This window comes from Tyto alba, unplaced genomic scaffold (assembly GCF_018691265.1).
Source record: "Tyto alba isolate M040663 unplaced genomic scaffold, T.alba_DEE_v4.0 Super-Scaffold_16, whole genome shotgun sequence".
NCBI classification, from domain to species: domain Eukaryota; kingdom Metazoa; phylum Chordata; class Aves; order Strigiformes; family Tytonidae; genus Tyto; species Tyto alba.
This window is the reverse complement of record NW_024881278.1, coordinates 30,623,524-30,651,260: the sequence shown is the minus strand read 5'-3', so window position 1 is coordinate 30,651,260 and position 27,737 is coordinate 30,623,524. Positions and strand designations below refer to the sequence as shown.

General features: G+C 37.0%; 1 protein-coding gene across 8 annotated transcripts in view; it reads left to right on the top strand.

The window, feature by feature from the left end:
• Positions 1-27,737, top strand: part of BIRC6 (baculoviral IAP repeat containing 6) — a 187,719-nt gene that overhangs the window by 127,717 nt on the left and 32,265 nt on the right. For all 8 annotated transcript variants that reach the window (XM_042789690.1, XM_042789689.1, XM_042789688.1 and 5 more), the window contains 3 exons: positions 223-440; positions 2,820-2,984; positions 4,975-5,143. In XM_042789690.1, the coding sequence (XP_042645624.1) occupies positions 223-440; positions 2,820-2,984; positions 4,975-5,143 (552 nt within the window). The remainder of the gene's footprint in view (positions 1-222; positions 441-2,819; positions 2,985-4,974; positions 5,144-27,737) is intronic.

Genomic DNA, 27,737 nt, shown 5'->3' with positions numbered 1-27,737 from the left:
AAAGCCGTAAAGGAAATAAAGAAACATTCTTTCTTCTACACTCTTTTCCTGCTGAAAATTTTTTGTGAAGAGAAACCTAACATTAGATAGCTTACTATATGCGAATGCTTAAGACCTTAGTAGATTTCTGTATGTGTTGCTTAAAACTATTGCAGAGATTAACAGGTGGTATTGAACTATTGAAAGAAAATGTGGGTTTGATATTTTCCTCCTTCAATCTAGGTCATATCCTGCAGTCTCCTTCAGCAAATGTGCTTCCAACTCTGCCCTTCCACGTGTTGCGCAGTTTGTTCAGCACTACACCGCTGACTACTGACGATGGAGTACTGCTGAGGCGGATGGCACTGGAGATTGGGGCTATACATCTTATCCTCGCTTGTCTGTCTGCTCTAAGCCACCATGCACCAAGAGTACCCAACTCTAGTCCCAACCAGGCAGAGGTAAGTTTAGCAGCAGAATAATTGCCACTGAGAAGTAAGTAGTAAGGGTTTTAACTATAAAGAAGGAATAAATAATCTCACTCTTTCATTATAGTCTAATTGCTGCTGAGTTGGCATTTGAATGAAGAACAAAAATAATTAGAAAGTACTTGGTTAAGTAATTGTCATTGCAAGTTGCAAATAAACATAGTAATCATGAAATTTAGCCAACAAAGAAGGCTTGTCATGAGGCATTAAGGTGAAATCAGTTTCTTTCACAGGACCTTTTCCAATGCATGAGAGGCATAATGCTCAATGGACAGTGGTTCTTTAATCCTCATTACATAGCATGACCTCACTACCTTATTTAGCATTCACCATCTAAACTATACTGGGTGCAAATTATTTCTCCTTAAATGCTTCACAAATGTAAATGAGTTGTGAAAATTAAAGAATTAATGCAGTGACTTTTTTATACACATTTTAATGATGGGGAAATGAGATCTAAAGACAGAAACTTTCCATAGTGCTCAAGTTTCTGAGTGAATCTCCAAAATTAAACTTTCTCAAGGTAATTCCTGTATTATACCACCTTCTGTTCAGAACATATATCCCCTGATTTTTTTAGGATTATGAGTTGCGATTTCTGCATAACGTAACAATTGTCTATAAAAGCGTTTAAAAAAAAAAACTAACGACTTGCCCAATTTAGCATTGTTGTGGAAGAGGCTTGCATGAAAAAGTTCTGGATGGCTAAATATGGCTAAGTAGCTGCAAAATATAGGGCTGTCTGTATTTTAGCAGCTCTGAAACTGATGAGGGGTTGAGCAAGGAAGACATGAAGCTGTGCCTGAGAATAATTCACTTTAATAGCTAGTCAAATTTAAGGACAGCCTGAGATACTCTGCTTCTAATTGGGTATCAGGCTGCTGACACTTCAACACCTTTTGTACATTCTAAAGCATTTTTGTGGTTTTGGAGGGAAAGAGCAACCATTAATTGTTATCTACACTTCAGTTCTACCATGACCCCTTAAACAGCTTGCTTTATAGGTAATTCCTATCTATAACGTGATAGATGGTAACTTGAAACTAGAGATCTATCGGGCCTGCACCAAGGCTTGTATTTCTGGGGCTAGGCTTTCCCTTAAGTGCTTTAAGCCAGTGCTCATGACAATCCTCTTGAGTGCTAAAGGCACAATGTGTTCGTGAGTGATGTAACAAGTAATATCTACATGAGAATAACCACACAGCTATTTCATCACGGAGATGCATTATGTTTCCAATGTAAAAGTTAAATGGTGATTCCAGACTAATGTCAGTATGGTACTTTGTAGATGGTAACTTTTTTACCATTGCAGCCTGTTCATACATCATTTCTTTTCCTTCAAGTATGATCTTTAACAAAGTCACTGAAGAAGTTCTGAACAGAAAATGAAACTTTTCAGAGCCATAAATCAGATATTACTGATTAAAGTTGGGCACCTACTCACATGACCTGGTTTCCAGTAAGGCTAATTGTCACTGAGAACTAATGAAAGTAGCAAGTGTTCATTGCTTCAGAAAATGAGGTCACTTGTTTAGGATGCTAAATATATAATTAGGAAAGCATTGGCTACAAAATGCTTATCAAGAGTTTCTTCTGTATCCTTTTCACCAAAGATCTGGTAAAGTTTGAAAATTAACATCAGTACTTAAATAGTTTCATGAGGACTAAGCAATGTAATATTGGAGTTATGTTAGTAAGATGCAGTGGGGCAGGCCATTGGGAAAAGTTGTACAAGCACCTTTGAAAAAATGCTATCTCTCAGAACATTTTAAGAACAAGGTACTTACCCCCTCTTACCTGGAGAAAAAATAATGTGTGTTTCAGTGACCCTGAGCTCATGTGTCAGAGCTATACATGTAACTTACACCTCTTGCTATTTTGGAGCATTTGTTCAAAATCAGCGCATGCTTTAAGCATCTTAACATTTCAGTTGTGTACTTCTGATAACATTGCTACTTCAGTCCCCTTATCTAATTATGTTATTAAAGTTGACTAGATGTTAATAATAATTACAGAACTGTGATGTTTAGCATGATATCAATTAAGTAGCATTTTAATACCTTTCATCATTTAAACAGTGGTAGTATCTTAAGAGAGAACAAAAATTGGCTTATAGTCCTAGTCAAATTGAAAAATCACTTGCAGCAATTTAGTGCTGACGTGTATTAGAACTCCATGTATGTGGCAGAGTCTTTCCTATCTAAAGCTTTAAATGTCACTGGATCCTGATGATATCTTCATAAAGTTAGTAAATTGGGGTTACATTCTTTTGCAGGACACAGGCTTTCTAAAGACAGTGTTCATAAGATGAAAAACTTTAAATTATTGTGACCTTTTTTTTTTTTAACTTAGCCACAGGTGTCAAGTACACATAACAGTGCATCAACAGAAGAACAGCAGCTGTACTGGGCTAAGGGTACAGGCTTTGGAACAGGTTCCACAGCTTCAGGATGGGATGTTGAACAAGCTTTGACTAAGCAAAGGCTGGAAGAAGAGCATGTGACCTGCCTTCTACAGGTGTGTGATAATGAAATTTTGAGTAATAAAAAGCAATTGAAACATTAGGACTGGGTAGTAAAAATGGAGCTTATATTTTTTCAGTCATATAATAGAGTAATCACGGTATTTTGGGCAAAAAATAATTTACAACAGCCCGTCTACATGAAAAATGGTATAGATCATATTTTGAGTGAGGCTGTTTTCAAATATCACTAGACTGCTGCATAAAAAAGACCTGCGTGGGTAAGCCTGTGTGACAGTTCTGAATAGAAAGTGAACCAAGAAGCATTCCAAATGTTTCCCTGGAGCTGTCGCATATCTCTGACATCTCTGCATTCAGTCAAAAGTAAAGGCTGTCCGTTGAAGGAGGAGGGGGTAGGAACAGGCATTTTGTTCTGTTTGCCAAATAATCTTAGCTATTCATTTCTCACATATCTTTGCTCTACTTTAAGGAAACACCTATAGTTGTTACTAGTGTCCATGAATATATTATACCAATATAACAAAATCTCACTCAGACGTACTATAAAATCATGAGTATGTCAATTAAATTATGATAGTATTCACCAGTAAACATCTAGATCTTAGTAAAACTCTGATGCCCTCCAAATGCCTCATGCTGAGGAGAAGAATATCCTACATAATTAGGCTTTTCAGTCCATTGTGAAATGCAACCGACCCCTGTTATCTTAGGTCAGTGTAGGGACAAGAGAGATTTTGTCCAGTCATTAAATTTGATGTATAGAACTGTCAGCTCAAATGCATTAGCTATCCTCACTTCTGAGATGAAATTCTGAAATGCCCATGCCCTGACTGAACAAGATAGTAGTTTTGATGTAATCAGTTTTTTCAGTCACTGTAGATTAAAAGGCACAAGTATCATGTCCCTTGCAAAAGCAAAACAAATAAAATCTGAAACGCTCTTCCTAAGCAAGACATAGGGAAGTCACCTGGATTATGCTTGGCGAAGCTTCTAGACAGTGTTCTGGATTATGCCCTGTTAGAGGTTTAGCTGTAATTGTGATAAATCATGAGGTAAGGAGGCATTTGCTCTGGACATTCAGCAATTGGAGGAAAAAGTAGAAAACACTTCAGTATTTTGCTGAAGATGTCTGTCCACTTGTACAGCAGAGTTTTCTTGTTCCCTTCTCTAGAAAGGTTGCTTAGAAAAATTGTGTTGTACAGACTGCTGCTGAGATGCTGTAACAAAATACTGTGGGTAATGGGGTTAGAGCAAAGAGGGAGGATGAAAGAAAGGAGAAGAGGTTAAGAGGGGAATAGAGCCCCTGAGACTTCACATAATACAGCCTTTCGAGCCTTTGAAGTTAATAATTTGAGAGTACAACTGCACAAATCAGACCCATGGAAGTGCATTAGGTGGTATGTCTACAACACGTGGAAGGGCCTGTGGACTCAGCCAGAAGTACCCTTGGGACGAGCCGGTGTGCGGTCGTGAGGCGACTCTCCCGCCCTCGCTGAGGGGAAGGCCGCTTTGCTTACTGAAGCAAGAGCCGTGCTCACCAGTGGGTGTTCCAAGTAACTTTCATGCTCACCGTAAGTTGTTGTTTCATCTGTGAACCCTGAAGTGCGATCCAAAAGGAAGTTACAAAGGTTTTTGAAACATTTGCAGTTTAAAAAAAAAAAAAAAAAAATTGTTGCTAGTTAGTGTTTTAAAGTGAATGGGACTGATCAGCTGCATCTCTGTGGTGTGAGCTCACAAACTCCTGCTTTGAGTAACTTCAGACAGTTTGTGAAAATTCATATTAGTTGATCTCTCAAAGTCATTCAGGATTATAACAGTTATGTAATTTTATCATTAGCCAAAGTTGAAATCATGATCTAGTAACTGTATAGAATTTTTTTTGAGACGACTTCAGGACTGCTGAAATAAGCACGAAGTACTGAATTAGAAAAATAGCTAGTGAAGTGTTATGGCGTCCTTAAGGGAGGAAAGTCAAAGTTCTTTTGCCTAAAGTCAGTTTTTGTTAAATATTTTTGTGTATTTCAGGTTCTTGCCAGTTACATAAATCCTGCAGGGAGTACATCAAACGGAGAGACCCAAACTAGCCATGAGGGGAGAGGACAAAACAGCAGTGCACTTCCATCCGTTCTCCTAGAGCTACTCAGTCAATCTTGCCTCATCCCAGCAATGTCATCATACCTCCGCAACGATTCAGGTAATGTGCCATTGTTTTCTATATCAAAGTTGGCTTGCTTCTGTCAAATAAGTTTTTATGTAAACAGTAGGTAGTTCTGGCTAGCTTCAGTACATTTGCCAATTTAGAATAGTACTAATGGGACATTCACTTGAGCCTTAGAAAACAAATGTTAGTGTTTGTTGAAATACTCTTTTGTTGTAAGAGTTTAAACGTCATTGTTTTGAATGTCAATTAAAAATTTAATTCTTAAACTGTTGAAACTAACAGGAAAATAGTATTTCCATCTGAAAAGTTTACATTTTAGTTCCTCTACAGAAGATATATGGAGAGTACTTCATACAAGACCATGAATCTTACTGTGAAGTAAAATGTTACTTTTGTAAGAAAATTGAGCAAATATATGCCTGAAGTTGGTAAATATTGAACATACTAGGGCAATTCCCTTTTATTTTGATCAGAGCTTTTTGTGCTTTACTTAGGAAATACAAAAATAAGCTACTAGTTAGAACTGCGAAATATTTCAAATATATGGGAACAATGAAAATGTTGGTATTTTTTTAGAGGAAAACCAAATGAGTTATATGTTATCTTCACATTTCTACTCACAATTTTAAAACAAATGTTTTCATCATTTTCATCTAGTATGTCGTACCTTGCTGTGGAAACCATTTCATAATACTAGGTAGTGTCAAGCAGTATGAGCTAAGCAAATGTCAGTGTGGAACTAAAGGCAAAACCAAACCAGCAGAGACTGAGTTTGTGATTTATGTTCAGTCTCACTAGATGACAGGCTTTAGCATGAAGATATTGATAAGCATTTTTTCTTCAGATAACTGTCAGTCTGAAGTTTTTAAACACTGCTTGAGCCTTAGGTTGGATTTTTGTTCAGTTACTTTGTAAAGATGGATTTAATCCGTACATAGCAGAAGTTGTTCCAAATACAAATAATTTGATTTTGGACCTCCTTCTGCCTGCCCTATTTTTGGAGTAACTGATAAACGTTGTCACATTACTGCAGTTTTTTTGGTTGTCAGTTGTAGGGTGGTGATGTGAATTTCTTGAAACAGTGTCATAGTTTCTTGTTGAATTACACAGTATATTTTATCTCCCAGGTAAAAGAGAAATCGTCCGTGTCTTCAGTATTTACAAAGCTACATAGGACTAAAACAAGGACATGGCTCTCTTAATCTGTAGTAATTTGGGCGTTACATAATCTAATATGGTGGAATAGAAGTAGTTCAAAAAGTCTGCTGGGACCTGTAAAAATATGATGATGTTTCACTTGGCAGTCCACAGCTTGACACCTCTCCCTAATTTTGCAATGAATTTGTTGGTTCTATTTTGCACATATTACAGTGAAGAAAATGAACTATGTAGCCTATACACCAGGCTCTTTATTGCAAATGAAAATATAATGTAAAACAATAAAGTAATCTTTCTAACAGATACTCATAAATTCTTCTTTGTTGAGGTAGAAAGGAAAAGTCATTGAAGGACCTGGCAAAAACGCTGTGTTATCTAAAGGATGAAGCTATTGGTTCTGAGTTATAGATGAATTGCAGCTGTTGAAATTGCTTTTTGCTGTTTTCAATAGGAAAACATATCTGTCTGTATAAGTCACCTTTAACTGGGGAAGAACAGTCAGATAGTGATACAAGAGATGAGGTATGTGGCTGATGGCAAGAAGTTCAAACTAGTTTGGCTTTCAGAGACTATTTGTTTTTCCCAAAGTACAAGGAAAAGTCAAAGTTTCAGTGGTAAATGTTCATTTTAGGTATGTTTTCCACTGCTGGACTACTATTACTTGTGGTTGGGAGGGGATGTTGAAATGTGCTTGTGAATTAACAATTAGTAAAGAGTGAACAAAGCAGATACTTCCTGCTTTTCAATAAATTGATGTGCAGCTCTTAATGTAGCAGCTAAACTATATTAAGGCAAAGCAAAACCTTGCTTTTTGGTGAAAAGCTGCTACCTACTCTTCTAATTACAAATTCACAAAGGATGAGGTTATTTCTGTTGGAACTTAGAACCGTGAAATCTGAAGGTTTTGATCCAAGCAATAGTCTTGAATGTTTCCTGCTGTATTGGTTCAAAAGTCTATACATAAAACTATAATTAACAACATTGTTCTGGATTTAAAAAAAAAAAAAAAAAAAAAAAAAAAAAAAAAAAAAAAAAAAAAAAAAAAAAAAACAACCAACCAAACCACAAATTTTTCAGGCTTATATCAGTCAAGTTTGTCTCTGAAAATGTAATAGAAAATCAATATGAGTGGTATGTGCAAAAAGGATGACTTCTGGAAAGAATGTGTTCTCTTTGTGAATATTGAGTCAAATGCATTTAGTTTGAAAGGAGACCCTGAAAACAGTTTGTCTTAGTGATAGCCAGGCATAATTCCAATGCAGTAATTACTGTTTAGTTCTAAGATCTAAAGGTGCTTTCATGTGGAAGAAGCAGGTAGCTGTATTCTTCCTGTAACATGCTGGACTGAGAGATTAGGACCTGGTATACAGAATGCTAATAGAGTTGCCAGGTTCTGGCACCCCAGCAGGAACAAGCTGTGCCCAGCTCAGTGCTGGCAGAAAACAGCAGTTTTCAGCAACTTTAACTTTCTCAAACTTGAATGGATGCTGGTGGGACCAGTCAAAGGTTACCCTTATCCTGCAGGTGGTATTCTCCTAGATTTTAGGTTATGTTGTTAATGGTTGCAGTAACAGTGATCTTCACATGTATATCTGCCATATGCATAAAATCACATGGGAAAAATTTTATTTATAAGAAATAAGTACAATGAAGCTGCAGATGTGCCGTTTCCCTTTATTGCACAGCAGACTGATACCACTGTGGTGACAGAGGATAGTAAGTATTTTGGTACTGATGAGAATTTTATATTTTGTTTATACATGTTCAGTTAGCTACAGGTATGATGCATCCTGCTTTGCAAAGTTGTTTTGGCAAAATTCTTGAACAGTTCTGGTATCAGAATATAAAATTGGTGTATGTCACAGATAAAAATTTATCTAGGTTTTCTGTTGCTTAAATAGATTTTGTCATCCCTGCTTAATTTGCCCAAAACATACAGGGACTAGATTGTTCTAGATAAAAGGAATATTGATCAGATAAGGAGTGATCACGTATCATTTAATCTTTTAGAAGCCTCACCTTGAAGCAGATCATTACAAACCAGATTGCTCTGACACATTCTGCAGCTCCATCTGCATCAGAGCAAGGTGATTGTAAAGTCCTTGAAAATTGTGAACTGACCACATTCATTAATTTCCATAATTGCTTTTTTCTTGTAGAGAAGGAAGGTTTGTCTGTGTACGAAGGACTTTACTTATTATGCAAGATAGATCATAGCTCCAGTCACAAGGAGCAGTAGCTGCTGTAATCCCTACCCTAGTTCTTGATATTTTTTTCCTATGTTTGTTTCATATCTTGTGATGGCGTTGCTGTGGCTTTATCTTTCATTTTACAAATGAAGAAATTTTATATTTGTAACATTGTGAGACTTTTTTATTACACTTGTGTTTAAGGACTTAGTTCATGTTTACAACTGTAAAATTGATGGTGTTCTTAACTGCTATATCATGGAACATCTAGTATGCATTCATTACCACAGATTTATGACATTTCACACCAAAAGCTGTCATGTAAAACCTTTTCACTGTTGTCTTGTATACAGCATATTTCATTTGAAATAATTACTGCTGTAGGAACTCTTTCAAATATGTGAACACTTCCCCCTCCTGGAACTAAACACACAGTAATCAAATCTGCACTGTGCAACAGGTTTCCAGCAAACGTGGCCATCAGATTCTAGCTGGACTACATGACTATCTTGAAGGTCTCAATTTTGCTGATAAAAGTAAGAGTTGCTTGACTGATAACCCTAGGTTTATGAAGAATTAATACAAGCTAGTATTTACGAGTGGGAGAAAAGAAAGCAGTAGTAATAGTAGTCTTCATAGCTAACAAGGTTTATAGAGAGAAGGCAGTGGAAGGGAATCGTGAAATAGAAGGAAAATCAAGAGGCTTTTAGGACAGGGACTGTCTATTTTGTTATTGGGCTTGAACAGTAAAAAGACTGGTGAAGTTGGGATTTATTAGTTCTACCTGAATATTAGGTAGAGTCTTCTTACTTAAAAATATAGTTGGTACTGGTTTGTCCCTAAACTAGTATCTAGCAAACCCTGAGATGACTTCATCTTGTTTAAAGACAAATAGGGAGAGAAGTTTGGTACCACCTTCTCCTTGGAAGACAGACCTCATCATAAGTTGAAGAATTTTGCCTGAATTTTCTTTACTTGAATTCTCAGGCTTACAAGAAGCAGGTGATACTGTGATTTTAGCCGGGGTTTTCTTGCATGCTCCCCTCTTAGCTGTTTTAGCCACCCTTCCTTCTTTGGTGGTCAAAGACTCCATGCAACATCGTCAGCATAGCTTGTGGTGGTAGATGAGCTCAGTCTTCCTTGGGCTTGACTGCTGAGAAGAGATGATGCATTTCGATGTGAGGGCTTTGCTAACAGGATTGCGTTTAATGACCAGCATGTTTTACTTCATAAGAGTCCAATATTTGCTTTTAATGCATCTTTTATGGTTTACCAAGTACTGTCGCACCCTGGATTTGTAGATTCATTAACAGTTGTGCTGCTTTATCCTGCTGCCAAAGACCTCATTGTGAACTTTATTTAGTAAGTACTGTGGACAAATCTGTTGAAGGTGAGGTACTGAATCCTTTTTTCTGCCTTTTTTGATATTCCTTTGCTAGTTGAGTCCACTGAAGTTATACTTTTCAGGCCTTGCCTCCTTACCTCAAAACTTGAACTACACTAGATTGCCTGCTGAAGTTAGAGTTTTTCTTTTCAATTAATCATACTTATTCTCGAGGCATTATATGGTGGTGTTTTACTTTTTGCAAAATAATCCAGTTCCACTGGACTGAGTAGGCTGAGTACTTTAGGAAGCTTGTGTTCCTTTGTGGATCTCTGAAGTGGGTACGCTGAGCTCATTGATCTAAGAGTACTGCATCTTTATTAATCCGTTGATGAAGGTGTAGAGGTACTACTGCAGTGTAAAGGTTGAATCATGAAATTCTGATTTTGCCTAGACTATTGACTTTTTACTGTGTCCAATAAGAGGCAGGTGCTGTTAAGATATTTTTTTGTTGCTGAGATTCGTATGCATATACTGGATTAAATGTGTAAGCACCAGAGCTGTATATTGGAGCTTATTTAATTGAAGTTAGACTTAGGTCCACATGAATATAGAGTGCAAGCATTACCTGTTAAGAAAGGATATTAGGCTTCTGTTTTAAAACAAAATACATCTCCTATGCTGGGGCAATCTCTAATGATAATATTACCCTGTGACTTCCTTCAAAGCATCAAAGTCTTTTGCTGTAAGTGAAATTAGAAGTACAATGGCGGTTTAGGTAGACAGTATGTAATTACTGCAATTAAAAGTTCCGCTAGTTTTCATTAATGTTAATGAACTCATTCATTGGTAAAAGAATGATGCTGAACCTTTACCACATTTGGTTACATCTTTGGGATTGTTTTTCATCTGTTCTGCTGTTGGAAGTGTTAACAAAAAAAGGTGCAGTATCTCAGTCCGGTGCTGGAGTACTAGTTGATTCACAATTTTGAGAAGAGAGCTATGCACTGAAATGACATGAAATAAAACTGTTTATTTCGCAGAATTGACAAGTTCTAAATAATGTCAAGGTTAAAATAAACAGCAGTAATTTCTACTTGGATTTTATACTTCTGTTCAGTTTTCAGGTTCTTGTAACCTCTCATTTTAAGACCCATCTCAAATATACTTGTGTTATGAGATTAATGCAATAATAACCATAAGTATGTAGTTATAAGTAATACATTGAAAAGTTTAATAATGTATTGACTCTATTCTGTAGTTTAAATAAACATGAATAACCTGCACAATTCCTCCAGAATGTAGCTTAGTTTTACAGAATGCTTTGGTGCTTCATATACTGAAAATGAGTATACAATACTAGACTTACTGTGGACTAGGGACAGTGAATAAATTTTCTTCTCTGCATGTGCTTCCTTCCAGTGCAGCCTTAGCTCTGTTTTATCATTTCTTCTGGTTGAAGCAGCATTGACTTGCAAAACCAGAACATACCATCTTCACCTCTTTCATCCATAAATCAGTGTTACAGCGTAGTTTCTGCAGCTGACTGAAATATCATTGCCTAAATCGTTCTGTTCTAGATCCCCAACCTTATTTTATGCATGTGCTTGTTTTGAAGTGAATTCCAAAGGCTCAGTTGGTTTAGCGGTTATGGAGCTCTAATGAGCTATCACCTGTACAGGGGGTGTAGTGCTTTGCTTGTTATTTTATGGAAGGACTGGGTGTAGCTTTGCAGCCTGGGAGAAGGAACTGAGCTGATTTTCAGAAATGCAGCTCCTCCATTGTTCCTCTGTGGCACATGTAATACTAAGAACATCATTTATTAAAATCGGTGTTTCCTTTTTTTAGTGTGGTTTTTCTACTGTGTTTTTAATTGTAAGCTCAAAAGTAGGTTTTTCTATTAGAAGATAAATGTGAGATATCTTCATGTATACAAAAAATTTATATGATCTCAGACTGTCCGCAGCTTTGGATCTAATGCAAAGACATACATAGGTTTAATTTAAAACGTGGAAATAGTTTCATCAATTTCAGTGATCTAATTGCATGTTCTGTGAAGTATGCATGGGAGTTGCAATTCTGGGCCTCAATCTTAAACAGTACAAAAAGGGAAAATATCTTCAGGACCTTTTCCAGAAAGAGAGAGTACAATCTTTTGGGCAAAGACTAGTAAACCTCTTTTCCACGCAACACCACAAATCCTTGTGTGATAAGTTTTATTTTACTTGAAAATAAGCATCAGGATGAAAACACAGAATTTATATTTGACTTATGTTAAGCACATTCTAAAAATGGCAATATAGAAAAATGTAACTTAAGATTATTTTCTTTTGGAGAACGTGTATTAGTGTGTCATTGTAATTATTAGTATTTCTTAAAAGAAATACTGAAACTACTCTTTATTTTTTCACACTACTTTAAAGGATTTTTTAATTAGAAAAGCACATCGTCAGTATAGCATGATGATTTCAAATACAGATTCAGTAAATGGAAGAAAACCTAACCTTTTTCTGCTTTCCATAAGACTAACAAAAATGCTGCAGAATATAATCAATAGTTAAAATTTTATTTATAGTATTACAATTTTTGGTATAACGGTGTTCCTGTTTCCACACTTACTATACCCTAGTGTAAGTTATAAGCCTAAATTATGGTGATCTAAAAATAAAACCTTTTTGTCTGTTTTCTGGTCTCAGCTATGAAGAGACATAATGCACAAAACCATAGAAAGCATCATGGGGCTTGCTTGTATGTATTTATCTATTTAATTAATCTCTTTCTATGTTCTGATTGTTTTCAGTGTTTGCTTATATTTCCTGTGTCTTGCATGGTTGCTGGGAGTAAAACAGTGCCATCTCTGTTTCTGCTATTTGAATTTCATCTGTTCTCAATGAGAAGTTGAATATCATCTACCTTCATTTATGTAATTTAGCACCCTAGCTGGGCTCACAGATACATTTAGCAGTCATTGATGCAGTGCCCTTAGCCAGACACTTTGCTCTGGAATGTTTCCGATAATCTTTTCAGACAGTGGGTTTTTTGCTTTAAGTTTAGAAATCATTCTTACCATCGCTGGTCTCTGCACTGTGTGCTGTGCAACTGATGTGCAAAAATGTCATCAAAGTGTAGTATAGATGTACACAAAAACGATAACAAATAAATTGAGCACAGTTCCAATAATCCCAAGCAGTGCTAAAATAGACTCTTCTTTTTCCTCTTTCTCCTCTTGCCTTTTCACATCTTCCAGTGTTGTGATGGCAGAGGTCCCCATTTTTCCTGCAAATACCTTCACCAGTATTCTGGCAGCTAGCTAGAAGAAAGAAAGCAAATGGTAAATCTGGTCTGACAAGCATGCAAGCTTTGATCTTCTAAAAAACAGTTCTGTACTTATTTATACAATATTTCTTAGTGCTATATTTATTGATTTGTATTCATCTTTTGTTTTCTTTTTATATGAACATGTCCATGTTAAAAGTAATTGTTCTGTAGATACAGATTTGATAGGAGGAGTGAAAAATAGCTTGATGCTTCAAAAGCCAATTAATATGCTTTATTATAACAGAAATGTACAAATTGTCTTTAGACAGCTATTTTGTTTCCTCATGAAACATCAAATTGATGAAAGCAGGTATGTGGGCACTGTCAAATAGTCTGAAATGCCCAGCGAGATTATGTGAATTTTCAGCTGTTGTTAAATACCTAACTGTCACAGTACAAAAACAGTTGGAAATATTCATGTCTGCTCTTTTCAAACATGGAAAATATGCCTCCTTAATTACAGTATCACAGTCTTTTTTGACCAGTGAGCACTAATCAGGCAATTGCAGATGAGATCTTATCCTTTCACTTGTTTAATAGATCAGCTTTTGGACATCCATGCAACAGTAAACATTTAACAGAAAATGTCTGTCTCTTCAAATATAAAGGTGGTTGTTATTTTTGTATATGCTTACTATTGGAGTATGCCAAAAGACAGCAGTACTTTAATAGTAACAAAATTCTATGCAGCATAAGGATTTGAGATAGGTATTTACAGATACGTGTACGATTTATTACCTTTTTTTGTTGCAAAAGTGAGGTTGACAGGTCGTCCCTATTACTTAGCTGCTCCTGTACTTTGAATTTACAGTCAAATATCCTCTACAAACATATTCCATGTAAAACTATGTTAATTGGTGACTGAGAGGCTGATATTATATATAATCTGCTAGGTTGTTTTAATCTTACTGATCAGAAATTTTTAACCTTAAACCAAAATTTGATTGGGATTTCTACTAGTTCAGATAACTCCAATTTACTGAAGATTTGCCATCACATTTATAGTGCAATAGCATTTTGCTCTCCTGGCAAACATCTTTAATCATTGGTGATAAACGTATTTCTGCCGTGAGTCTAATTAAAGCCATCAGCTCTGAGTGTATCTCACAGAAAGGTTAAAAAATAATAATAATGTTTCTTACCCTACATTGCATCAGGAATAAAATGTCATCAGACATGCTTCTTACTCGTCGATTCAGTGGCAAGCCAGGCTTTTATCTTCATGAAGGGGCTGCTGTCCTCACTCAGACAGACCAGATAGGAGCATGAACAGTTCCTTGATGAAGTTTATCGGTGAGGATAATAACGTTACAGAATCTTCCAAATGTCTGGCCTTCTCTCTCAGTAATCCACTAAAGCAAGTGCAGTCAAAAAAAAACAGTAAAAACCTTTCTGGTAATGATCCTCACTGTTGACTAATTCTCATTAAAATTGAGGATTTTTTTCCTTAGATGATGCAGAGCAATGAAATGCATGGTGTTTGGGTTTGTCTTTAAATTAAAAAAAAAAAAAAAAAAACAAAAAAAACCAAAACCAACCAAAATTACAAACAGCTCCTGGTTTTATTCAGTTATACTTAGTTATTTATTAAGAATTCAGAAAAACCCAGCCTCTGATTTACTCTTTGTGGCAGCTGTCTGAAGAGGCTTTCTCACGTTGACATGCTGTAATTCCAAATGCAGTGAAGTACTTGCAGTCACACTATGTAATTTTAGTCCAGCCTTGAAAAGGATGAAAAGAAGTCTGCTTTAGTGGCAGCCGTGTGAACGCTGTCGCACACCTGCGTTCGGAGCCTCTGGAAAGAATGGCAAGATATTCTTCGGAGCATTGCATAACTTAGCCAGGCACATCTGAAGAGAGGAGTGACAGTGGCTGTAGTTGCACCCTGTGGTGAGCTGTGACATTGATTAAACATGCACTTGGCACTTGCTGAATAAAGAAGGAGCTACGAGCCATCCTTGCAGACAGTGAGTTGCATAACAATGTGCGATGGCTCTGCTGTTTCATTGTCAGGCCCTGCACATTTTAATCCTGTACCAACGGAAAAAGTGTGTGGTGTAAAGAGGAGTAGAGTTAACTGTACTTCAGGGTTTTCGGAGGAAGTGCTGCGTGACAAATGGTGACATTAGGGCATTCAAGCTGAAACAGTGTTTCTGCCTTTTGTCTTTTTATGCTTTGTTTGACAGGCAATTGTTTCTATGGGAAATACTACTTCTAACGCTTTTCCTCTTTTTCTTTGCCACCTAAAGAATGCAGGTTAGTGTGTAATTAATGAAAACACAGATTTAAAGAAAAATATTCCTCCTCTGTTTTCATAGGAAGTAGTAACTCAGTTTTTCATAGGTAAATCAGAGGGGTATTTTTTACCTGCCCCTATTGGAAAGAGGGGGAGCTCTGTGAAGTCCTCCCTTCTTCCCAGTCTCTTCAGATAAAGCGCAACAATTTCAATAACCTCTGCAAGTAGCTGTGTTTCAGATAATTATATTCAGTCACTTCCATCTATGATGGCTACCAATGCAATGTGTTCTCATTGGTATCGCATAGCTTCTTGATATGGAGGCAACTATATTTTACATATACTAGAAAACTTATTTTTAAAAGAATACTTGCAATATCAAGCAATTCAGAATTCAAAAGCACAAAATGCTTATGCATATGAAAAATCAGAAGATAATTAACTACATTGAATTCAGACGGTAGGAATATAACTGGAAACCTTGATCTCTTTCCAGAACAGCATATTTTAGAAATTACAAGGCATTGTTTGAAATTGTTTTCAATAATCCTTTTGGGAGGAAGCAAAAGAGGGTAAAATCATTGCTTGAAATGCTTTCATTTTCAAACTAATTTACTTACACGATACATTTTTCTTCTCATTATTTTTCTAAAGTGTCTTAAGTACATCTGTTAGTTTCTTAGTAATGGACAAAACTACTTATTTTACATGTGCATTATTTTAATGGTTAATACCACGTTTGAAGTACTGTGAGTTATATGGTACTTATACATGATTTTCCCTTTATCCTGAGAGGAATATTGCCTCAGTGAAATTGTTTGACTCTAGAAGAAATAAGTAATTAGGTTAAGTATCTCCAGCAGAGCGCCCTTAAAATATATTCTAATATAATTCTTTCTTCTAAGATCTTCCCATATTCTGAGAAGGCTGCTGCAACCTCAGTTGTTTCTGGAATCATTTTCTGTCTACGTATCTTGAACGTGTTTCTGTATTCATTTAGATTCCTTCGCAGATACAAAGCTGGGGAAATTTTGACCTATGTATTCTGACCATTCATGTTATTGAGAGCACCTAGCAATAACTGAATTTCCAAGCCACTGAACTGTATTAACCCTCACATGTTAAAAATCAAACCCTTTCCTTTGTGAAAGGGGAGAAATTGTGCCATGTGCATCTTTTATTTAAAGACTAGTGATGTATTTGGAGGGTAGGAATCTGTCACCTTGTCAACACAACCAGGTATAAAGATTCACGGTCAGCAGAAGCATTTCTTGCAATATTATCAAGTATAAATAGTGACAATAAAGTCACTTCAGCTCCACTACAGCAAAGTAGCTAGCTAAATAAGATGTATCCACAGAGAGCAGCAGAAGATTCAGAGAATATTTCTTGGCCTGGTTACTGCCGTGGTTGAGGTCTCATAGCGGTCTGCCATTTTTCAGAGGTGTGATGCAACTGGCACTTCAAGGACTAAGGTGAGCCCAGGGGAACAAATCTCTCTGGGCTCCCCCCGCATGCAGCCCAAGGGGGAGCAACACCTCCTGCGCACGTGGCTCGGATCCACCGTTTGCTGTGGACCTGGCTCTGGCATCTGCCCTCCCGTCCTTCCGCTGCACTGAATGGCGTGGTGTGCGGACAGGCCGTGAGCCGGTTGGTCAGACCCAGCCAAAAATAAATTTCTAGCACAGCACAGTAAAGGGGATGGGGCAGTAGATGCTTATGCTGTCCGTGCGAGCAAAGAGTTGCTCTTGGGGAAGAAAAAAAGTAAGGTTATCATGCTTAACATTTCTCAGTTATAGTAAATGTGAGGAATTCATCTGTGTTGGGTGAAAGCTGGTATTTACCAATAACTTCCTCATAGCTACAGTGCATCTTCAGTATGAAGAGAAAATTTCACGCGAGATTTCTCACATGAGGTGTGAGCAATATAGGTTGTTTTGAAAAGGCCTTGATTTATCCATAATATTTGATGATATTTGGAAAGATGGGAAGATATTTTACATTTTGTGTAAAATAACATTAGAGGCTGGGAGTACATTTTGTACAAGTCAGTAATAAAACCAGCTGTCTTGGGGTGAACATTACACTGTTACATTGTATTTGGGTTTAGACACTGGTATCCAAAAAGATCCTAAATTAAATTGTTGCTTCTATCTAGGCAGGGCTTTCAAGCACTTAGTAAGGTTTTGGCAACTCCTTTGTAACTGATTTATGTAGCATCCCAAGAGCAGAACAAAGTCTGTTGGTTAGAGGTCATTCCGTTTATTACCACTGATGTTTGAGCATTTGTACTGCATGGGAATAGACCTTAGGCAATACAAATGTATGTCATATTTTAAGGATATTCATACTGCAAGAGGAAGTTGCCAGGCTATCTTGTAAAAACTCTGGTATAAATTCAACGATTTACAGTCTTGATCCTTAGATGATCATTACCCTGCTATATGCTACCGCTGTGAGTAATGTGGTACACCCAGAACATCACATTTACAAAAGGAACAAGTACACTCAACCAAAGTGTAAGTTTTCTTTTTCCTCGTGTATTGTTATGGATTTGTATAATTTTTATATTCATGTACTCCAAGATTATTCTTTATGCTGTATTTTTAAATGAAAATGGCATGGTTTTGGGTCACATATAGTTTGCTCTTATAGAGAGCAAATGCTTTGAAGAAGATTGCAAGTTAAAGCAGAATGTAAAGGAGTATCTGAAGGAGAAAATGGGAAGAATGTAAAGAGCTGTCTAGACTTTAAAATGCATTTAGGTTAAAGTGCTGTAATGGAATCCAAAAGCTCATTCATACATCAGTTGTCCGCAAAGACTGTTTTTCCTTGTAGTTGTTCTGCATTTCCCCTAAGATGCAGGAAACTACCTGAAATGCAGTAGCATGTGCATCCTGTAGGCGATGCATTCAGGGTCTCTTCTCTGTCAACCTCCACAAACTTCTCTTTGTAGGATCGGGTACTTGTTCAGTTAAATTGGTGAACAATAGAGCAGAGCTGTGTCTGTTGGGAGATGCATTACTATGCACAAATTAAGATGAACTGGTTCGCTGAGCATGAGCAAGAAGTAGATATCCACACTCCCTTAGTGATTTGTTTTGGTTTTTTTCCTATCTTCTGAGAAATAAACACAGCTCCTGTTTTCTCTGTGGGAGCTGTTAGCCTATTTTTTATGATCTAGATTGTGTGATGCTCTTGGGTTGGCAGTGGTGGGCAGGGCAGGGCCAGTTTGAGCCACGTTTTTACTTCTCTGTTGAAAAAAGAGGAAGAACTCAGATCCTTCATCGGTAGCAAATCAAGTTACTTTTAGGTTTCTCATTCACATCTCTCCCATGTGCTGCCTGTCAGCACTGGCTTGATGATTTTGACACTTCATCTATGTGTCTACTTCTTGTTTTCCTTTTGATTGAGAAACTTTGATGCCATTTGTCTATTGTCTAGGTTTTCTTCCTGATTTTTTAATTTAGTTACTGATCCAGAATACCCTTGGAAAAATTAAGAATTCTCTCATAAGTAACTACAGATGTTCCCCTAGTTTGTTCTCACCTGTCAGTCTTCACTTACCAGAAATTTACTTGTTCCAGTCTCTCACACTTACTTTAAAATAGTTCTGTGTTAAAAAAGTTGAATGGACACAGAGCAGTACCAGTTCCTATGCCACACCACTTCCAACTCCAGCTTCTCTTAGCACTGGTCAAGCTCAACCACTGCTTTATTGTCTGTGAATATGGTCAGAATGCACACTGGTATTTTGTCAGGAAAAGTGGTGAGTTTGACAGTTGAGTAATAGTTTAGGAAAAACTGAGCTAATCTGCCTTTGCAGGGTGTTGTGTGACATGTTGCATATTTGTTTGGAGGGAATGATTTTAATCACTCTCTTGATGAACTGAAGCAACTCAAATTAGTGACTGATGAACATTCCTGAGTTAGAGGTGAGGGTTTCAGCCCCAGCCAAGTGTGGTGACCTTCTGGATATAGTGGAAGGGAATGATGGAAAAAAGGTATGAGGCTTTTTTCTCTTCTTCAATCTCTAGTCTCACATGGAATATCAGACAATCGTACTTTTTCTCTTCTTCACTGGTGTCAGAAATAATCTCTTCTATGCGTATTGTACCTCTAAAAAGTAGTTACTAACTTTTAAAATGCTTCAGTCGTGATTCAGTGCTGTTCTCTGCAGCTGAAGAGGTTCTTTGTCAAGGACAGCAGGTATCCAGGACTATTTCTTCACATTGGTTTGTGTGTAGGCTACATGCTTCTGGAGGAGTAGTAGGGCTTTCATGTATCAGGTTTCTGAGCCGTCATGCTGGTAAATTTTGATGTGTCAGAGGAATCCATTAAGTGAATATTGGGTCCTTACAGGGCAACCAAAGGGAAGCAGAGTAGTGAGAGCTGATCCTAGTCCAAGAAGGTGGATCTCAGAGAACAACAGTACTAAAACAAGTTCCCCTTTCTCCAAAGCCCTTAAAACGTCTTACTTTGTGAGAAGGAACAAATCTTGTTCGTATGAGTATCCAGATGACTGATCTTAAAAAAACAGAACAAACAAACCTAGAAGATACCACCATTCCAGCACCTTTTGCCACATTTCTTTCCTCTGATTTGTCATCTGTAGTTGAAAATCGTTTTGGAATAAGAGGATGAAATTATTATCTCATGAAATCTCTAATATTCTATAGCAAAAGAATATGAATATATGCTTATTATATTTTCAAAACATTCAAAGTAGCAGACTTTTCTAGTAAATACAGTTATTTTGGAGTAGATCTTCAATAACAATTTGTCTAAAATATCAAAACCTATTACCCATTTGAGTGGTTAATAATATAAAGTATTTATGAAAGAACAAGTTGTAATTTTGTACTTCAAGATCTACTGTGCAGAAATTAGTTGTAATTTATAGGGAGTAATTATGAAGTATGTATTGAAACATTATGGTACTGAGATCTTTGAGAATTAAGAGCCTAGCTGTTACGAGGAACGAAACAACTTGTAATTGGGTACTGGATTGCATGGCAGATAAAGCACTTGGTCCTTTGAACACTGAAGTTTACTCACTTCAGAGAGCTAATGGAAGTACTTTTTTCAACAAATCATTATTTAGCAAAGATCACTGAGAGACTAACTTCTGCTTCAATCTGTTTCTGTACTGCACGTTGGTTTATATGACTTTTAAACATAAATCCATTAACTGGAGAGCTCTTCATTGATTTATACAGCTGGTGGTGAATTTTGCAGCTGCATACGTCAGACTAGCTTGCAACCTTTGGCCCCACTCACTTGATCGCAGTGAATTAAAGTTCATGTTAGGTTTTCCAGAAGGAAGGGAGTTTCGTGGGAAAACGAGTCGAGAAATTCTCAGATGAGAAATAGGAGGAGTAAAGGCTAGATTTCAGTGGGGCTTCTCACATCTCACCTTGTTCTTCTTTCTCCTGCTTCTCACATATTCTTTGTCCTGCTGTCTAAATAATACAGAGTACCTTTCAGAAAAACAATACTCTGGAATCAAGAGTGCGGTAGGGGTTAGTATGACTGTCTTGAAAGCATAAGCAACAGTCTGCTTATGTAGCTCTATCTGCCTGCCAAGGACCTGTAATTTTTTTATGATTCCCCTTTGGATCCACTTAGGCATCACTCTTCTGGTACTAACATGAGATATACTTATTTGACAGACCTTGATGCCTTGCACTCCACTGTGTAATAAGTTTTATGTAAAAGGAAACTAAACTGTGGTACTTGCCTTCTTGACTCCCACAGGTGAGTTTTCTTTTTTAATAAGCTTTCAGGTGAAATGCAGTTTGATGCTGATCCTTGATACAAGGACGTGTAGAAGCTAACAAATCATATATGAGATGCAGCTGGTGTTCGTTTCATTCCTGAAGTTAGTGTGTCTATGTTTATTTTGAATTATTCACTTGAGAAATAAAAGGTAGGGGCTGTTGTCTTCAAAAGTATTTAGTTTTGGCCATAAGTGTTCCATGAAATTCTCTCTTCCAATAGACTGTCACTGTCTTGTGATAGCTGTTTCATTTCCAGAAAACAGTACATGTCACTGATGTGGCTGTTCAAGGTGGAAGGCAGTAAAGCTTCGGCCTTATTTAAAGTGGAGGGAGGCTATCCTTAAGCTTTCCTGGTCCATTTATATCATTGCTCATGCCCATGAGCATTTCATCCAGGAGTTCCTTTTTCTCTCCTTACATAACTGGAAGCCAACACTGATAGCTATATCCCTGTTTGTAGGACAAGATTGGGAGTCTAAGTGCTAGACTGGTTTTCCCTCTGAGGGTAATTGGTAGAGACTTTCAGCAGGCCCTTTAAAATTTGAGATACCACATTGCATCTTTAAAAATTTCCAGAGTAAATATTACAGGGCCTCCCATTTTGTCTTATTTTGTTTTAGTCAGACAGTACATCTCGAGTGGATTCATTTAAACTTGGTAATCATGATTGGGAATGAGAGTGCCGGGTGTCTGGAATAGATTGTTGTGCAGTACCACATGCTACAAGCATTCACAGATTTTACTGGAGGCATTAAGAATTGGTTTTAAAAATTATGCCTCTCATTACCAACAGACTCAGTTCTTTTTGAGAAGAGAATATGACATCAGAAGAGAATGTGACTCCATATCAGATGTCCTACAATTCCATATTATATTGCTGAAATGTATGATCTGATACTTTTTTTTTTTTTAACTCTCATGCCTTCCTGGTTCTTGTTGCTAAAGATACAGTAGGCACTTACATGGCACAAATGTTTTATTGGTACACACAAGAGACTCCTGGTAGGACTGTAAATAATGCATTTTCCATTTTTTTGTCTCCTTCTGTATTGGTGACCTTGTCAATTAACGACAGCATAATTGGGTAAGTTGCTAAAAATTTCTTGACCGAACAAACTAGCAATCCCTTTCTTTCTGTTCATGTACAGAGCAGATTGCCAGGGTTAGTTCTAGGCACTTCTGCTTTGCCTTTCCTAAGAGCGAGCTCGCTGTACTTTCAGGGAAGATTTTTGTCAACTGAGGTGTGTAGCTCAGCATGCATTTGAAGAACTTACTGGAATACTGAGGTACTATTTGTTTGGTCAAGTGATAGGTCTTCATTATTCTGGGCAGTAACAGTCACACTTGTCTTTTATTTCTTTTGTGTTCTTGTTTTCTCTCCTGTTTTTGAAAATAAAACATTGTAAATGTATCCAGCATTTCCCATACTCTTATGCAGACACTTCCCATTCATAGTATTTCCTTACTGTTCTCTGAGGGTATTGATAGCATTGAGTACAACTCAAAGGAAAAGGATCTCTGCGGCTGAAGGAGTTAGTCTAGAAAGAGAGTTAATCTGTGGTAGAGGATTCCAACACACAAATTCTAGCGCTATTTTTATAGTATTTATATCTTCTTGTCCTCTCCAGAAGACAACTTCTAGATAGTACCACTCATTAACCAAAGAATTTTTTTTTCTTTTGAGTTAGTCTTCATTGTTATACTGTAACATAAAGGTGGATGGTCCATTTTAGTAAGTGATGCATGAGGTTGCACGGAATGTGCAAATCCTCTTATTCCACAAGTTTGGGGCACAGAGATAATTCTCCCCATCATATGTGGCGCTCAGTTAAACTGGTTGATAAAATTACCACATAGCTATTTACAGTCTAAGGCACTTTCAGTATACAATGAGTGTGCAGGGTTACCTCTCATTTAACTTAGACTCAGGGAGGCAATTAGGCTTGATTTTTTTTTTTTTTTTTTTTTTTTTTTTTCCCCCCCTCTTCTGCCTGCACTTTGTGTGTTCACCGAAAGCCCATCCTGGTATTTAAACAACCAACTGTTCTCTAGAAAACACACTGAAATGATAAAGGTTCTGTTTCACATATTCACAGGGGCTCTGCCTCCTGTCCAAGTGAAACAACTAGCTATTTAAGGGAAAATGAGATTCCTGCGTAGTCTTCTTTCTGTCCCCTGAGGACATGATCTTGTAGGTGTGCTCACACATATGGAAAGTTTGCCATAAAGCATAGGAACGCGTGTCCTTTTATTCCAGTAACAATATTGGTATGCACTGTGGACAGAACAGAAGACCCAAGTCTTGGCCTTTTTCCATCTGCTGAAGTAATGGTTTAAAAACACCCCACAACTTCATTATCTAATTTTGAATTTTCACATTGATTTCTGCAGCATGTGCAATGAAATGGCAGGTTTCCATCTTAGTTTCAATTCCCATCTTACTCTAAAACACTAGTGACTGTTTTATGGGCTGGAAGGGGTAATGCTCAGACTGATGACCATTTCAAGGTGGCTGCTTGCCCACTCCTCTGCCAAAAATAGTGAAATCACTATTCCCTCCTCCAGCGTAGGGATGATGAAAGCCAGATTAACTTCCTTAAAAATCCTGCTTTGTGTTCTAAGAGTAGCAATACCTTTCCTTTCATCTCTGTGGAGCGCCTGCACTTGAGACACTTAACATGAGGTGGTAGGCAAGCTTGCACCTGATTTGTTTTGGGTTTATTTTACCTTTTCAATAAAGGTTTTTGTCTGCAGAATATTTGAATCTTATGGATTTTTCTCTACAGAAAATATTTTTCTCATTTTCTTGGCTAAGTGGAAGATTAATTTGACACTTCTACCTTACCTTTAGTATTAGATTTATTTGCTAACATCTACCTTAGATAGAGATTACTGGTCCTTTTTATCTTAGTAAATGCCATAATAAAGAGTTGTATTAATAAGAAGTTGGTTTTTAATCCCTTAACCAGCCAAACCCTTTATTCCCATGCAGTCTCTGAATGCCTTTATATCTTCATATATTTTTTTTGTGTCTTTATTTTATCTATGCCTTTCTTTATATCATCATGTATTTATTGGATAATGCAGAGAAATTCTGTAGCTTTACATTGATGATTCCTTACACTTGTGTTCTGTATTTGGATACAAACATGATTTGGTTATAGCTTTATGCTTTAATTGTGTTTCTTCGGATTTTGTTGGTTTTAAAGAAGTGATGTTGGATAAAACCAGCAATCTTTCAGAGGAGACGTTCTTAAAAGTTGCAGTGGGGTTGGATCCCGTGGCAGTATGGATGACTTGTGCAGTACTCTGCTCACATTCTTTCTACACTGATGCCTACTGTGCCATTTTTTCAAACAGATACAATGAATATAGAATTTTGTATTTATAGTATTCACTCATTATTCTTACCCCAGCCCCTGTGTTATGGCTCTGTAGCCTCCAAGAAGCATCCCTTCATTACCTGACCACCTTTCCAAGATTATTCAGAGAACAATTTAATGGCAGAGAGTGATCTCTAATGGATTTCGTTATCAGGGACTAGAGTGTGGCATGCACATAGTATCTCCAAAACTGGGGACCATGTTTGGAGACCCTGCTTTTAGTAGGCACATATGCTTTAAAAGCTCGGTTTGGTTTTTATGTCTTTTATATCATTTGGGTTCCTTTTTTCCTGTCCTTTCAAAATACAGGAAATTGTGTCTGTTTATTCAACTGTACACACTGGCCTAATGAAATAATGCCTGGTGCTTTTTCTGGCGAATGTTTTTTCTGGATTCATGGATACATTTGTGACAAGTCTTTGAGTGTTGTTTGACTTTATTTGTAAACAAAACTTTCCTGAAAATACTTAACTTCACCCAAATTAAATATTCTTTAAAAATAAGCAAAGCAGAAATAGTTAAGAGAAATGGTCTCTGCTCCCTTGAGCCCCACTACTACACTGACTCCAGATGACTGACCAACTAACTTGAGCAACGCATTTTGTTTATATAATTGAACACAGTTTTCCTTTTATATTGCTGTTAAACTGTTATTTTTTTCCAAATTTCCTGGAAGACACTTAGAAGAATAGCAATGCCAAGACAGACCAAGGTTGTTAGCCCCTTACATTATCACCCATAGTGGACAATAACAGATGCTTATGGGAGAATATAAGCAAGGGGCTGACACACAGATGGTGCCCTGGTATTGCTAGTACGCAGCCAAGGGTGGTGTCTCCTCGTTTATTAGGCCTTGATGGCCCGTTCTTACATGAATTTATCCAATTACTTTTGAATGTGTAACAGTATTTACTGCCCAGCATTTAGTGCTAAGCTTTTCCAAAGCTTAAGTGATGCGTTGTGTAGTGGAAGTTCTTTTACAAGTGGCACTATTTCTTCTAATGGTGTGCCTGTTCCTTTGAATGTATGGATCAGTCCAGTTCTATTCACTTTTTTTACCACTCGTAATTTTAAAAAAAACTTTATGATACACTTCTTTAGTCGCTGAGGCTGCAAAGTCTTAGTTTATTTCATTTCAGATAGTACAGCAGCTCATTCCATACCTTGGGTTGTTCAGTCGCCTTCCTCTCGTCCCTTCTCCGCTTCTGTCCTGTCTCTTTGAGAAAGGGGGAAAATGCATATGGTGTTGCAATGGTACTGAGGATTGAATGCAGTCACATTAATTTTTCATTTCCTTTCACCTTTTCTAACATTTGCTCTGATTTTTTTTTTTCCTTTTGACTGCTAATGGGCTCAGTGCTGACATCAAAATTGCAAAATTTTATGTCTGTATCTGAATGATAATAGTAATCAGCATGAAGCCTCACACTGTACTCGTTCCATTCATAGGCCCACCCTTGTTGCTTTGTTTTACTGCTCTGACACAGGATTTGTAACCCATGACCTGTAAGGGGGCTTAACCCCTCCTTCTCCTGCTTCATTATGCAAGAGGACTGATACCATTTTTTCTGTTTTTTCTAATAACGGTACTGTGAAAATGCTTGTGTTGTTCCTATAAAGAAAAGTGAAAAAGAACTCAAGCTAATTAAATTGTTACAAGATGACAATATTTAGAAAGCTTTTGTTTTATTTTTACCCAAAGGCTGATGTTTTCTTAGAGACCTGATTTTGAAATACTCTGTAGGCAATCTGTTTTCTTTCAAAACGGAGCAGAACACAGGGTGTTAATTAGGCCTATTATAAAAGAGGCTTGCCCTGGGTTGATTCTGAAACAGAAAATCAAGAGGCAGCAGAGCATGACGTATTTGGAACTGACATTATTGCCTGCAGCGTGGGCTGCATTCATAGATCATATGTTTGCAAAGATGCCGTAAAGGGGGGCTGAGGAAAGGCTCTGGCTTTAAAATATTTAGCAAAAGGACATGTGGTCCTGTTGGAAAGGCAGCGTGTCTCACTCATGCTTGGCAGTTTCTGTGTCCACAGGACTGTGTCTGAAAATTTTAATTAAAAATACAAAATGAGCGTTTCCTTTGTGTGGCTTTTTTGAACAGCGGTGTTTGTAGCTACTGAGAGTCTTTAATATGGTAATGAGATGCTGAAGTCTTTAATTTAATCATGGCCATGGGTTTTAGGTTTGTGAATAACATACTGAGGCATTAAAAATACGTCCTCAGTAATTACTAAGCATGTTTTAGAAATGGTGTAAAAAAACTTTAAGATCTATTTTTAAATTATTCAGAGGTTAAAAAAGGTAAAATAAAATAAAAAAGAAAAATGTAGTGGCAGGTATGTGTGCTACTGCAGTCATGATCTTAACACTGGACTTAAAACTTTTTAGTGAGTAGCATGATAATGAGAATTTTTTATTTTACTTTGGCTTCATAAATTGATGAGACCAATGTCCTTTAAACTTTATTACTATAAAAGAAAAAAGAGGTGCCTTGGAATACCAAGGTATTTTCTTGGGTTTTTTTTTGCAGGGGAGATTTGGAACATGGTAGTAAATTTTGAGCATTTGTGCATGACATGAATAGAACAGTTTTATAATACAGCTGCTCTACATAACTGTCAGTGGTTTTCTTTCACTTTCCTTAAAACAGAGGCAGGATTAGGTGGATACTTCTAGACAAATATTTAACAAAATACAATCATTCATCTGTCCAGCAAGATAGAAGGTCTTATTGAAATAGGATAAAAATAGATTCAAAACAAAATAAGAAATGAGACTTGAAGGCATCTCTTGGGTCACTAGAAACTTTACCCCATGCAAGGAGGAGGCCTCTTGGAATGGGAGATGAGAGCGTAATCGTAAAAATCAGAATTCAACTTTATCTTTGATTGTAGAGGTCAACTTATTCGTTTCAAGTTTTAATTTTTTTTTCCCCCTCTTCTGATCTGTTAAATGTAAGCCACACTTGCAGCCATTTGCAAGAATATTTTTGTTTAAATTTACAATTCCTGGTTTTAGATATGCATTTTCTCCAGAGTGTCTTTTTCTTTTCAGTTATTTCCTTTGAATTGTCCATTTATGACCATCCCTTTCTAGTTTGCTGTGGAAGATATCTTTGAGAAAGAAAAAAAAAAAAAAAAAAAAGGGGGGGGGGGGGGGCTGTAATTTGGAGCAAGTTTCCAGTGGCTGCCAGCACACCCTTCTGTCCTTCAACAAAGGCAGAAAGTCA